The 14,760-nt window shown below is 37.3% G+C and overlaps 1 protein-coding gene across 3 annotated transcripts in view; it reads left to right on the top strand.

The window, feature by feature from the left end:
* The first annotated feature begins 3,660 nt into the window (after positions 1-3,660).
* The window catches only part of ADAM23 (ADAM metallopeptidase domain 23), a 214,023-nt gene continuing 202,923 nt past the window's right edge, over positions 3,661-14,760 (top strand). Inside the window, exons 1-2 of one of the 3 annotated variants that reach the window (XM_031958212.1) lie at positions 3,661-4,368; positions 5,606-5,829. In XM_031958212.1, the coding sequence (XP_031814072.1) occupies positions 4,143-4,368; positions 5,606-5,829 (450 nt within the window). In that variant the 5' untranslated portion in view covers positions 3,661-4,142. The remainder of the gene's footprint in view (positions 4,369-5,605; positions 5,830-14,760) is intronic. The other 2 variants (XM_031958213.1, XM_031958211.1) reach the window with 2 other exon arrangements.

The raw sequence follows: 14,760 nt of genomic DNA, 5'->3' as shown, positions 1-14,760 counted from the left end.
TTGTGCAAAAAAATAAGGGAGAGGATCCCAGAAGGAAAAATGAATAATAATGGTTACATAAAATTGAAAAGTTTTTGCACAAATTCAATAAGGTTAAGATTAAAAGGAAAACAATTTTGTTTAAAAAAACTTTGCTTCGGGTTTCTCTAATAAAGGTCTAATTTCCAAGAAATATAAGGAAATGATTCTAATTTGTAAGAATAGGAGCCATTCCTCAATTGATAAATAGTCTCAGAATATGAATGGACAGATCTGAATGGAAGATACCCAGGCTATTTATAGCCATATAAAATACTATATAACATTAGTAATTAGAGATGCAAATCAAGAAATTTTGAAATTCCACTTCATACCTATGGGACTGGCAAAGAGGATTAAAGAAGAAAAATGAAGAATGTTGGAGGGGCTATGAGAAAAGATACATTGATGCACTATTGGTGGACCTGTAAAGGTACAATAAATACAACAACCATTTTGGAAGGCAATTTGCAATTATACATAGAAGTTATTATATGGTATATAACCTTTGACTTAATTAGATTACTTCTAGATCTACACCTAAAAGAGATAAAAGAAAAACAAAGATGTGCTTTATGTGCAAAAAATATTTATCAGCAGCTATTATTTTGTTTTGGCAAAAACTGAAAACTAAGGAAATGTCTAATACCTGAGGAATAACTAAACAAATTATGATATATGAATATGATGGAATACTATTATATTAAAAGAAATCCATATATAGATTTTTTTTTTTTTCTGAGGCAACTGGGGTTAACTGATTTGCCCAGGGTCACACAGCTAGGAAGTGTTAAGTGTCTGAGGCCAAATTTGAACTCAGGTTCTCCTGGCTTCAGGGCCAGGGCTGAATCCACTGTGCCACCTAGCTGTCACCTAGCTTCCCTCTACATGGATAATTTTTAAAAGATGTAAAAAGTCATATGACCTAAAGCAGAATGAAGTTAAGGCAAAACCAAAACAAATTATACTATAACAGTTTTATAAAAGTGAACAATTTGAAGACTTTAATAAACTAAATAATAAAATAGCAGATCTAGAACAATTTATGCCATAACACTATAAGATCCAAATAGTTTGAAATATGTAAGAGCTATAATCAATATGATGACCATTCATGATTCCAGAGGACTGACCATTAATGCAGTGTGCCATCCATGACAGAGAGGTGATAGATTGAGTACAGAATGATACATATATACATAAATGGATATGTATATATGTTTGCATATAGCTATTGAGGATATACGTTTTACTAGCCTATGGACATTTATTATAAAGAATTGATTTTTCATTTTTTTTTCAGTTGGGTGGGATAGGAAAGAGAAAAAACAGATTTGTTAATTTAAAAAAGAGAAGGTGACAATGCTACAAATGTGGAATGTGATATACGCTTTCAGATAAAGTTATGGAAGTGCATTCCACATCAATAAATTTAAAACATATATGTAATTATATAGACATTATAATATGTTTAAATAATTCTTAATTGTAAAGTACCCAATGCATGATGTAGTTGAATCCTTTCATTTTACAGAGAAGAAAACTGAGGCCCACATAGATTAAATGACTTGATCATAAGCATTATAACTAAGCATGGATTTTAAATATGTTTTCCAATTCTAAATATACTGTTTTTTTCACTACATCATAAAGTCATATTGGTAAAGTCAATGCTATTTGTAATGGTAACAGCGAATTAGAGAAGGAATGATTCAAGGAGGAAGTGAAATTTGCTTTGGGCTTTAAAATATGGGTAGGAATTCAATAAATGAAAAAGGATGCGAGGGAGGGAGGACATTCTAGGTGTAGGAAACAGTAATAGCAAAGGCCTTTGCATTTGGTGCCTCTCAGAAAAACAGATAAAACAGGATAGCACTTTCTAGGGAAGCTAAGCTATAGATGGTGTTTTTTCTTTTGCTCTGTGCCAGCTCATACAACCTTTAGTATCCTTCAAGCACATAGTAGGTGCTTAATAAATACTTGTTGCTTGCTTGATTGACGGTAAGACTTAGGTACCATATCCTATCTGCAACTTTTCCTGTTCCCTTAGTGCTTTCTTTCTTCAAATTTCTTCTAACAAATTAGTTTGTTATATCCTTGTCTGTTTATATGTTGTGTTTCCCTAATAAGTTCCTTGACCTCAAGGACTATTTCCCTTTCTTGATTTTGGCCGCCCAACCCTGTAACGTTAACTGCTCAATCATTGCTTGTTGTGATTGTTGGTCAAGCTGCCTCCTCTGCAAAGCAGAACTAGTAAAGTCTTCTCCCACTCTGGGGGATGTGGTGAAGAGAGAAATAACATCTGCGCAATGCCCTGAGATTTGAGGAAGGAAAATACATTAGCCTTATTTTGAAGCGGCCAGATGTTGTCAACCATACAAACGGGGAGCCTAGCATTATTTTACACTTCCTATTACTTCGAGAATATCCTTCCTTTCTCCTTAAGCCCCATAAACTCCATCTCCGATTTTGGAGCGTGGGCACCTCTGAACAGATGCTCCCCTGAGTGCTGTCGAGAAGCAGCTGTAGTCCACAATCAGGAAAAGGAACCGCTTTTGAACGTACCTCTGAGCGGCACGATTTCCTCAAGTAGCTGTCACACTCCTATTTTTAATCTTTGGAGTTCTCCCCAGGACACTCTTGGGTGTTTTGTTTTTTTCTTTTAGAGATCGCTCCTCCCTAGAGGTGGCCTCCGATCTCAGTTTCTAAACTTTTGAGCCAGCAGACAGTGAAGGGCCAGAGGTTCAGCACGCAGCGCGCGCCCTTGGTTGGGGTGGGGGATCCGAGGGACAAGGCTGAGGCAAGCCAGGCCAGGACGGACTTCCCGAGCTTCTCTTCTCAACTCCCGGGATTCCTGCGCATTAGGACAGAACGGCGGCACGCAGCGCTGCCGCCTTGGCACCACTCACTCACTCCTGCCTGCAATGGGCAAACGTGATTTCCCCACATTTTCTCCGCCCTCTTTCCCCCAGCCCCCCCATCACGCCCGCCGCGGTTGGGCAGCTGAAGAGAAGCACTATTTTTACATTTCCAGCTGCAAGGAAGGAGAGCACGAGGAGGGGAGAGAGATTGGGGAATAGAAAACGGAGGTAGTCAAAAGGAAAATGTTTAGCTCTAAGTCTCCCGAGGTGGTGATGAGGGGAATTAAAGGAGTGGATGGGTTGGGGTTATTCCCATGTTTTTGTGGAAATGATTGATCTTCAAAAGGTTATCCTTTACACACTAGGGTAGGGCGCTAACACTTTCTTGCGTTTTTAACCCGGTCTGTTTCTTCTTCTTCTCTTTCTTTTGCTCTCTAAAACGTTCATGTTCCCCCGCCTATTGTGTGTGTATGTGTGTTTGCCACCATCCACTTCTGAGGCTGGCACTGGGATGCTGCATCACTCTGCTGTGTTTCTACCCCACCTCCCCCGCCCCGCAGGAAGCATGCGCAGTAAGACCTATGCCAGGCAACAGCAGCATCAGCACCAGTGAGGGGGCCCCCAGCCAGGGCGCTCTGACGGCACGGGAGCTCACTCTGCCGCGCTAAGAGGAGGACCGGGGAGGGGCGCGCGCGCGCGCTCCCAGGCTCTCTCTCCCACCCCCCACCCCCAGGACGCGCGCGCCCCTACCTGGGAGGGCCCGTTGGCGCGCGCGGGCGCGCTCCCTCAGCACCAGCCGCAGCGGCGGCGGCGGCGGCGGCGGCAGCACCAGCATCAGCATCAGCATCAAAAGCAACAAGAGCAGCGAAGGCAGTGGCTGCAGACCCCATCACTGGTCCAAGGAGCAGCATCCGCGGTGCGGCGCCGGGAAGCTGCTGCTGAAGCTCCTGCAGGTGCGCGCAGAGGCGGGGAGCTCTGCTACCCCTCCTCAGGAGAATCAGCCCCTCGTGAGGGGCACAGGGGAGAAGAGAGGTGTGGGCGCCGCCCAGCCGGAGTGCACCAAGTCCCGAGCCCGTCTGGTGCCCCTTCTCAACCCCAGCGGCCACAGCAACGGCGACTTGCCCCCGGGGGGCACCATGCGGGAAGAGCCCGTGTGATCCACTCGCAGCCTCCCCGCCCTGTGGGTGCAGAGGCGCCCCGTAGCCCGTGCTCGAGCCCGGAGCTCCCGGCTGACAGCAGAGCGGCGCCCTGGAGCTATGAGCCATGAAGCCGCCTGGCATCAGCGCCCTGCGGCAGCCCTCCCCAGGCTGCAGCTTGTTCGCCGCCGCCTCCTCTTCTTCCTTCGGCACTACCGCGACTTCTTTCCCTTCTTGCTGGCAGTCGCCTCCCTTGCTGCTGCACACCCTCTGCCGCCTCCGCCTTCTCCTTCTCCTGCAGCTGCTCTCCGGTTCCTTCTGGTCCCAGCCCTGGGGGGCTGCTGCAGCCAGCGGTGGGTATGGCACTGAGTGCCCTTCGCGTTGCCATCTCAGCGTAGCCCTGCAGAGAAAACAGAAGGGCATGCGGATAGGTGCATTCAGGACACTTAGCGCAGCATCCATCCCTTCTCTGTTCGCTTCCTTATCCTCTCATTCTCAAAATTCATTCTAGTCCCATTTACTTTTAAAAACCCTTTTCAATTCTCTCTCTCTCTCTCTCTCTCTCTCTCTCTCTCTCTCTCTCTCTCTCTCTCTCTCTCTCTTTCTCTCTCTCTCTCTCTTTTTGCACTTTGTTGTTACCCTTGATACCGTTGACAGATTTCAGTGACTCGTTTCCTTTCAGAAAAATATTTGCAAATTGGAGAAGGGAAACTGGTGGATTAAAAAAAAAAGATCAGTGAGAAAACAAGTAACTTCTTGCCTTTTGAAGCATAAATGTGAATGCATCGCAAATAATAATGCTAGTAAAAAAGAGGTTTTTTTTCTCCACTTCCAACAGATTTTATTTATAGTTGGAGTTTGGGTGGATACTTTGGGACTAAGGCTAATTGTGCTTGTTTTATTTTCTAGAAATGTTATTATAATAAATATTAATGTAACTTTGTTTCACAAAATGATAGCTGAAAAATAGTTGAAAGAGGAAACCAGATTTTTGTAGGAAAAAAAAAAATCAAAAGGCAGCCCACATCTTTGTCCCTCCAAAGATGGTTTTCTGCAGTCTCAAAGTTAAAAGAATGACAAATTATTCATTCTGTAAAGGGAATCAATAACATTCTCTACACATGAATTCAATATTCAACTTCTTTTAGTAGAAGTCAGCTTTCAGACAATATGCAGAATATTTAGAGTTACCGTTGAGTTTGTGTGTAACTTAGGTGGGTGGTTGGGGGTGGGGGTGAGAGTCAGAGAACTGATGCATGTCTTTAATGGATAAAAAATTATTATTCTCCACCAAGCTCATCTTTCTTATTTTGCTTCTCTTCCTCCCCCTCCCCCACCATAGGTAAAAAGGTTTGGCAGCATTTAAATTATACACATATGAAATGCAGATAAAAGCCAATAATTCTTTATTGAGTGATATTACTAAATGTTCTATTAACTACATTATACAAACCAATTGCATTCACTAACTTTGGTTTATTGTCTTTGATAAAGAGAAAACTATGATTGACTTTTACAAAGCAGGATGCAATTTAATGACCTTGTATTTATTGTTGGTGTATGCTTGTGTGCTTTCCTTCCCCTCCTCAGCTTCATACTGGAATGAAACTGCAAAGGAAACTACTGGGGTTCTGGCAGATGAAGAGAATGCATTTCAACAGAATAGCAGCAGGCGCAATAATAACAGTTACAGTAGTGCAGTGCAGAAAGAAATCACCCTGCCTTCAAGACTGGTATATTATATCAATCAAGATTCTGAGAGTCCTTACCATGTCCTGGATACCAAGGCAAGACACCAGCAAAAACATAACAAGGTAAGGGGATTCCACGTGCAAAAGCAAACCACTAATAGCAGCCACAAAGAACATTTCTCTAGAATGAAGTTTTCTTCAGAAATTTGACTTCACCTAATTTATTGTACCATTTTTTTTTAAATTGGAAAGAATTCATCTCAGAGGGGAAGAAATGGAAGGAATTAATGTGGGAAATATCAGGTAGTACTGTTCATATTCTTGTGAATAAAAATGAAAATTGTAGTGTTCTCAGAGCTTTTTTAGAGTTAACATCTGAAACATGACCCATCCTTCAAGAAACTGATGTCTTAGAATTGGGTTTGATGACTGAATTGTGTGGAAAGGAATGTGTGCTTTAAGTATGCTTTATTAATATAAACCGATTTTAGTCCACAAATATGCCTATAAATATACACAAATACATGAATAAACATTCATGTTTATGAATGAAGAAACTGGTATCTTTTCTATTGCTTCTTATTTAAAAATTAAATGTTAATCCTCAAACAGCTGAAAATTTTTTTTAAATATTTATTTCTCTACTAATTGATCATCAAGAAGCAAATTATTACTAATAAAATTGTTTTGGTGGGAGATGATAATGAATGGAATCCATTAATTTACATTCAGTAAACTCCTAGCCTATTCAGTTTAACACTTTTTTCTGCATTGACTGAGGATTTGTTGCATTTAGTTTAGAAAATGCTACTGATTTAAAAAAAAAGTCTCTGTGAACCATTCATAGAACTATAGCACCATTTGGCATTCAGACAGCAAGAAGAAATCTTATACTTGCCAAAATACTTTCCATTAAATAAAATATATTTTGGAAGTAAACTGCTTGAGGGTGGGGAATTTTTATATATTTTTGTATCTTCTCTAGTTATACAGCATATGATAGATGCTATTTCTTGAATGATTAAGTAATTGAAAGTATACACAATCACATACACATATATTTATATATACAAAGGAAATCCATGTCTCTTTATTGGGTCAGGAAATGGAGATTTTTTAAAATTAAAGATCACGTGTATGACTATATTCCTGTCCAGTTAAGAGTAATAGTGTTCTTCTAGCGCTTAACCAACTTTTTCTCTGTGATTCACATTATTTTTTTCTTATATATAACCTGAAATATAGGTAAATGATTACAGTCTTTATATTCCTATTTAAGAGATAGGGAAATGAAAAAATGAATTTATGATCTCTTTTTGGAGTTTTAAAGACATGAGTGAAAAAAAAAAAAAAAACTCTGGCTTTTTTATATCCCTGCTCTCAAACATGCTTATTTTTCAATGCTTATTAACTAACTTTAGAGGAGTTAACTTGGTATGATTATATTTACAGAACTTTTTCCTTTATATAAGTACTTTGTATTCATTTTAGTTAGTAGCTAGATGTATTATCACATACTGTCCCAGGCAGCCTCCTGAATTAATTTTTCAATTTGATCCATGTTATTTGTTTTACTTTTCAAATTATAGTTATCCATTTCTCTTACTGATAGGAAGAAGTCTTTAAGAAATACACATCTCAGTTTTTCTTTGAAAAAACTTCACTAGTCCTATTTTAAGTTATTTTTAATTGGTGAGATTCTCTGTGATAAACGGACAGTTTTCAAAGCTCAGGGAAATATCTGGGAGTTCTCTTGAGTTGAGCATTAGTCTCATAATGAGTTTAGGTGAATACTTTTATGATTTGGTACCTCAGGGTGAGAGTAGCATCTACTTTATATCAAGGTTTACTTGTACGTGTGTGTGTGTGTGTGTGTGTGTGTGTGTGTGTGTGTGTGTGTTATGTAACATTTAAGAACTGTTTCTAGACCCCACAGGGGCTGGGTACTGGGATATTCCACTTACCCTCTCCCAAAGAAGTTCTGTTTTTGAGCCATGTACTCAGATGTATTCAGATCTAGAGGAATCTGAACTCATGAGAATGGTGTTAGGTTCCCTTTTACTACTCATTTCGATCATCTAACTCTTCAGTGATCCAACGACAAATTTTTTAAAGCTTAGGTTTTGATTGATATATAGAGTCCTACTTAAATTGTGGAGGGAGGAGGGAATTAAAAATGTACTTTATGTACAATTTAAATCAAATATGGGATAGTTATTTATTTCCTACACACAAAATAAACAGTAATAGACACAAAAAGACTCCTATTGCATATTGACATAAAATGGGATTAAGTAATTTAACATATAACTATTAATATACTCCCCTTAGAGGCTGATATCTGAACCTCAGCAGAACATGAAGCAGTTTGCAAAACTGCTACATTTCATCTTGTCTACTACATTTCATCTGTCCAAACAGCTTCCATTTCCATGATTTCTGATAAAATAATCTAAGCCTAGGTCAATCCTCTTGGTAATAGTTATCTTCTCCAAGAGTATTACAGTAGTTGCTGGAGATATATCCCCTTATCACTAGTCAGCTCTGACCCTGTGGTACTCAGAATCTTTGAACCTCGCAAATTCATAAGGTTACTGTCAACTGGATACATCCTTCTCTGAATAAAAACTCATTTGCACAAGATCAGGAAAGAGCACATATACACACACAACAATGTAGCCCACACCCAGGCTAGACCAGATGTGTTCCCAGACTTTGCAAGGGATAGTGGAAGTTATGGAAACCTTTTCTCCCCCTTGCTTTCAAGAAAGGGCTAGAAGCAATTATTTGTAGCTGGGAGGAGGAGGAAATAACTTAGAGTGGGTCACTCTCTTTTAAATTTCCACTGAGTCATCAGTTCTTTTGGCTCATTGGTCAATGAAGGGGCGTCATTAGAACATGAACCATTGGAAAACCAGTCATAGATGGAAGCAGTCCCTCAGATTCCCATATAGTTTCAAGGAAAGGCAATATTGAGCATTCTCCATGAAATGGCCTTCATTACAGGAATATGATTTGACCTACATTAAGTTTAAACCTTTGTAGTAGCAAGTTGTGTTTATAGACTTCTTTCACTTTTCATCTACTGATAGTGGTGAGGAACATTGATACCATCAAGAGTTGATCTTATTTTATTAGATCAATTCTGCTAATTATTGAGCAAATGAAATTTTTTTAAAAATGGGAAATCACACTATCAGATACTGTATAATTACCCCCCTCCTCTCAAACCTGAAGAGTATCCCCTATATTAACTTACTAGAAAAAAGACTATCTTTTACTTTTAGATTTTTTTTTTCATTCTCTTTCTCTATTTAAATGAGGAAAGAAGGATCTGTCTTATGCTGAATGAAAAAGATTGGCCTCTTTAATGAAAATGAGAAGTATATTTATTAATAGGGCTGTTAAGTAGAAGTCTTCAGAAAGAAAAAAGAAAGAAAAAAAAGTATAGAACTTAATCTTGATTTGAAGACTTACCATTTTCCCCTATTTTTCTTCCATTTTGTTTCCCTCAAGTACCTGCTAAAGAATGCCACTGAAATAGTGACTCACTGTACAACTGGTCCATAGTCATATTATATGATGGTTAGGAGAGGGGCTCCCAGATGTAGGTAATAAGACAAAACTTTTTATGCAACTCTTAGAGAATCTCATGGAGATTCTTGATAGATCATGATTGCATAAAAATGATATAGGTCTATGAGACATTAAAAATAGACTATTCCCTTTGAGGACAAAAATAGTTTCATTTTAAAAAAAATACTCTAGTGCCTAGTGCAGTGCCTGACATGTAGAAAGTACTTAAAATCAGTCCTTACTGATTATTGAGTTGACTATCCAGATTAAACAGCATGCATTTCATTTTTTCAGATAACCTTAGATTTTTCTTAATTGCCATTTTAGATCTCAGCAGTATGCTTTTTTTTGAAACTTGCCTGAATGCTACTGATCTATTCACAATGAATTTCACATTCTGGTGCTTTAGGGTGTCTTCTCCTTTCCCAAGCCCCTTTTCTTCCCTATACAATCATCAATAGGATAAAAATACTGTGATTTCTAATGGCAAAATTTAGTTTTTCTGTTTTTAGTGTTTAACTTGCTATTCTATGGGGACTTTAATATCCAAACTGAAGGTTATTGCCACACACTAAAGACATTGTTAGCATTTAATGTATTATTGTTAGGTATATTATAAAATTATTAGTTGTCCTTTAAATCATCTCATAATGTAGAGTGACATTTCATATGTGGGATTGCAGTGGGATAGAGAAGAGAAGAGGAGAATAAGACTTGAGAAGTTAAGTAAACTTCTTTATTTCTTTCTTGAAGTGCATCTGTTTTGTGTCATAATAATCTCTTAGGATTCTGTTCTCTGCTTAAGATAACTTTAAGTGGTATTAGGTTAATTAGTAAAACAAACTGCATACTAACAGCTGTAGAGAAGGAGCAGATCTACATCAGAAGAGAGTTCCTTCAGGCAACTAGCGATATCTCTTCTAATTTATATCCTGTATTAGCCCTTTGGAGGCCTTCATTTCCTCAACTCTGCCTCCCCATCATGTATTTCTGTTTTGTGATTCTGTTATTTAACCTTTCTAAGCATCAGGCTGCCATCCCACTTGGGCAAGCTTGCCCTGGTTTTCCTTTCCCTCTCTGCAGCTGAAAATGTTCTCTCTCTCCTTGAATTTTCTTAGTGTACTTTGTCTCCATTTCTCCTTTGTTCCCATCACATTTTCTTTTGTATTATACTTATTTATAATCATGTCATATCCACGCCTAGGTTGAATATAAGCTTCCTGAGGGCAGAGACCGTGACATTAAAACAAAACAAGAAATCAAACTTCTTTGTATCCTTAGTATTTAGTCCAGTGCCTAGCATAGAGTGGTCCAGAGTACTGAACTGAATCTAAGTGAAATTGACCTCTCCTTGAAGAAGGCCTGCAAGGGCTTAGAAGGGATTTAATATGTGAATTTCCTCTTCTATAATATTCCTGACTGGTCATCTAGGTTTTGATTGAATATTCCCATCCAGTACTGCCTCACAAAACTGCTTATTCTATTTTTAGACAGCTTGAACTGTTAGGGAATTTTTTTCTTGTGTTGAACCAAAATCTGCTTCCTTTAATAAAAGGAAGGACTTAATTTAGGTTTTATTTTTAATATTTATTTATTTTTTTTTGGTCTGGACCTGTGATTTTAATAATTTAGGGAATTCCTAGAGAGAAATATCCTCTTTGCCTATATGGTTTTGAATCTCTTCTGCTATTTATAATCTTATAGAGTTTAAGTAAACTGGTGCATTGAAAGGTTAAGTAATGAAATCATAAAATGGATGCACCTTAGAAATTATCTAATCTAACCTTGATTTTACAGATAATGAAATTGAGAGCGCTAAGAGAAAAGTGACTTGCCTCATACAGAGATGTTCTCTGTTCTCAGTTTTGATTAGTTTTTAGTTTTCCGTTTCTGCCATCTGTGTGTAGGCATAGTTGAAAAGGCTGGCTTGTGAATGACAGTCTTTTTCACATTACATTCATGGAAAGACTAGGTTTGTATTTAAAGCTATAACTATGTACTTTGAAGAGCCCAGTGATCCTGGCTGTGCTGCATAGGATCATGGATTTCAAGAGAAGAGAACCTTAGGGATCATCTAATCAAGCATTCTTATTTTAGAGATGAAGAAGTTGAAGACAATAAATAATATATGACACGTCCAGAGTAACATGATTAGGAAATAGCAGAAGCCGGAATCACACCTAAGGCCTTTGACTTTGAATCCAACAATCATTTTATTGGATTACACTTCTAAAAGGAAAGCTTTTGTTTTGAAATGGCTGTCGTATTTATTACTGAAAGTTCCTTCCGTTGAGTGGCACTATTGTTTCTGTTGGTCCATTAGTGTTATGTCAAAGTTCCCTTTTAATGGGGTGACCCCAGTTTCTCCAATTGTTCTGTTTCGTTATTCTGCGTTAGGTTATAACCGTTCCCTCTTAATGTTTAAGATAAAGATTTTATAGACATTCCTTAATGTTTGACAAGGTAAAGGTTTATCCATTTTAGATGTCATTAGAATATCAGTAACCTCCCTCTATTAAGTTATACCCCACCTAGTACCTCCATTATGTCATTGTTCTTGTTATTCCATAAAAAGCTCACTACCTCGATACTTGGGGCTAGGCTCTTTGAGATGATAGTCTCCTTTAGCCCTGGGATCAACATGGATCCATTGGTCCCAGTATTTCTCTCGATTTAATAAATTATTGAATTGGTTTTTAATCTCTGTCTTGCTCAGTTTCTTTGGCATTACATTAGCTTGTTTTACTATTGAAAGCCATGGGTCTTGTCTTTGGAGAATGTCTTTTCCCCCAAATATTTTATTTTTAAAAATTGTATTTGAGTTCCAAATTTCTTCCTTTCTCATTGAGATGGGAAACAATTAGAATTAGATTGTGCATGTGTAGTTATGCAAAATATATTTCCATGTTAGTTATGTTGTGAAAGAAAACACAGACAAAAAACCCCAAGAAAAAGGTGAAAAAGTAGTGTCCTCTGGTATGCATTCAGACTTTTTCCTCAGTTCTTTCTCTGAAAGTGGATAGCATTTTTAAAAATCATAAGTACTTCCAAATTGTCATAAATTATTGTATTGTCAAGAATAATTAAGTTATTCATAATTGATTATTGTACAGTTTTGCTGTTACTATGTGCACTGTTCTTCTGGTTCTCATTTCACTTTGTTTCAGTTCATGTAAGTCTTTACAAGTTTTCTGAAAACATTCTACTCATTATTTCTTAAAGTACAATGATATTCCATCATAGTCATATACCATAACTTGTTCATCTATTGATGAATATCTCCTCAATTTCCAGTTTTTTGCCACCACAAAAAGAGGTGCTATAAATATTTTTGTATATATGGGTCTTTTCCCTTTTTACAAAAGACTTTTTTGGTATGCAGACCTAGTAGTGCTATTGCTGGATCAAAGGATATGGTTTTATACCCTTTAGGACATAGTTCCAAATTGTTTTCTGGAAAGGTTGAATTAGTTCATGACTAGAGTGTCTTCTGTTCATTTATTCTGCTTGTGACTGCTCCATACCAGCTCAGCACTTGTTGTTGTCATCTATTCTCTGAAAATAATAGGCCAGATGTATTAAGGTAAAGGACAAGTGATTCATCAAAGATGACCCTGGGGATTTTTTCTCAGTAGGTCAGTAGCATAATGATATTTCTCAGTGATGGGCAAGTTAGGCATAGAGAAGGGAAGATTTATTTTCCTATTTCTCTGTTTCCATTAATGACATCACCATTTCCCTAGCTACTCAGGCTTAAAATTTTGGAGTTATTATTTAGTCTCTTTCTCTCTTTCATTCGCTATAACTCCTTAGTGATCATGTTATATCATTTCTTCAAAATGGGTATTCATTCCTTCTTCTTCATGTCTACTGCTTTTATTTATTTAAGACCCTTATCATCTTCTTGTCTGAATTACTACAGTAGTCCTCCAACTGATGTCCCTGCTTTCTATCTCTTCTCTCTTCAGCTCACCTTATGCAGTATTTACATAAATTCCTCCTTTGATATGTTCCTTTCCCCTACATTACTAAAAATCTCCAGTGAAAAGGGACAGAGACTCCCTTAGCTTGGCATAAGTACTGAAAGAATGAGAGAGTATGACTCACTCTAAAAAATAACTGATCATCGACTTTTGGACAAAGCTCCTTCATATATTTAGTCATTAAGTCCTTTTTTAGTTTTCTCTCAGGCTAAATTATCTAAAAGAATTCTTTCAGTGCCAATGGGTCATTTTGTATGGATGGTTCTATTCATGCCTTCCTAGGCTATAAGGGTAGTGGTAAAAAATAGTTTTATGGTATATGACAAGAACCTTGCCTTATCTCTTAATAGAATTTTTTTCCTTAGTTGAATAAAGTTCAGTTTTGAAGACATTATTTTAAAGGATTCTGCAGCATCTCCTTTCAAGAACTGAGTTTGTGCCAACAAAACTATTTTTCACCTTTGTTGGAAGAATGAGTGTAATCATGGGGTCTTAGTTCCACAAGATTTTCATTTACACTGATAATGGGAACCTGCCTAACCCTCTGAAAGATCATTATACATTGCACTCTACATGGTAGCCCTTCCTTATGTTTAAGTCAATTGCCATGTTTATTCAGATTTTCTGTTGGAAACATCCAGAACTTCAAAATTTCCATTTACACTTGTAAAATAGGCAGATCTAGTTGTCATACTTTATTCAGCTCTCTGAGAAGTTAGAAATTGTCTTATTCTTTTATTATGTGGCAAGGTGAGATGAAAGTTCTCTATATCATGATAAAAAAATTGCATGTTACTATACTCATAGATTGAGAGGGCATTATGATTTGACTATGAGACTATCCCCAAATTTGAGGTATAACAAGGAGCTTTATATTCAAGTTTATTTAAATGAATAATGCCTTAGTAAAGAGTAAATGTTGTTGGTTTCTTTATGATAGATTAATAGCTTAGAGTTCTGTTTTTTCAGTTATCTTCTGAAAAATAACCATTTGTTATCATAATAATGTATCATACCTAGATTATAAAGATCAATATGAGGACTGTTGATTAAGCCTGTGTTTTCTAGAGAAGACAAAATTTAGAAATTAAAAAAATATTCTCATATACTTAAGAAAAATACTAAGGAGAGAATATTTAAATTCATATAAATTATTAGTATTAATAGGAATGTGAATATTGGATTTGCCCCTTAAATCTTCACAATTTAATCAGACTTTAGCTCTACTGTATTTGTGTCTTTCAATAGTTAAATCTTGAATCACAAGATTTTGAGCTAGAAGTTTGAGAGATTATTTAGTCTAATCTCTTTGCTTTACAGATAAAAAAAAAAAAAAGGATACTTAGGGAGGTTAAGTGCTAGCTTCAAATTATTTTAGAAGTAATAGAGCTGAGATTTGAACCCAAGGCCTCTGATGCCAAATGTAGCAATCTAGAACAGAAGTGTCAAACTCAACTGAGATCAGCATGATGGCTTTGAAAACCACAAATTAATG

The sequence above is a fragment of the Sarcophilus harrisii genome, chromosome 3 (genome assembly GCF_902635505.1).
Source record: "Sarcophilus harrisii chromosome 3, mSarHar1.11, whole genome shotgun sequence".
NCBI classification, from domain to species: Eukaryota; Metazoa; Chordata; class Mammalia; order Dasyuromorphia; family Dasyuridae; genus Sarcophilus; species Sarcophilus harrisii.
The sequence above is the reverse complement of the archived record's forward strand: the minus strand, read 5'-3'. Positions and strand labels throughout refer to the sequence as shown.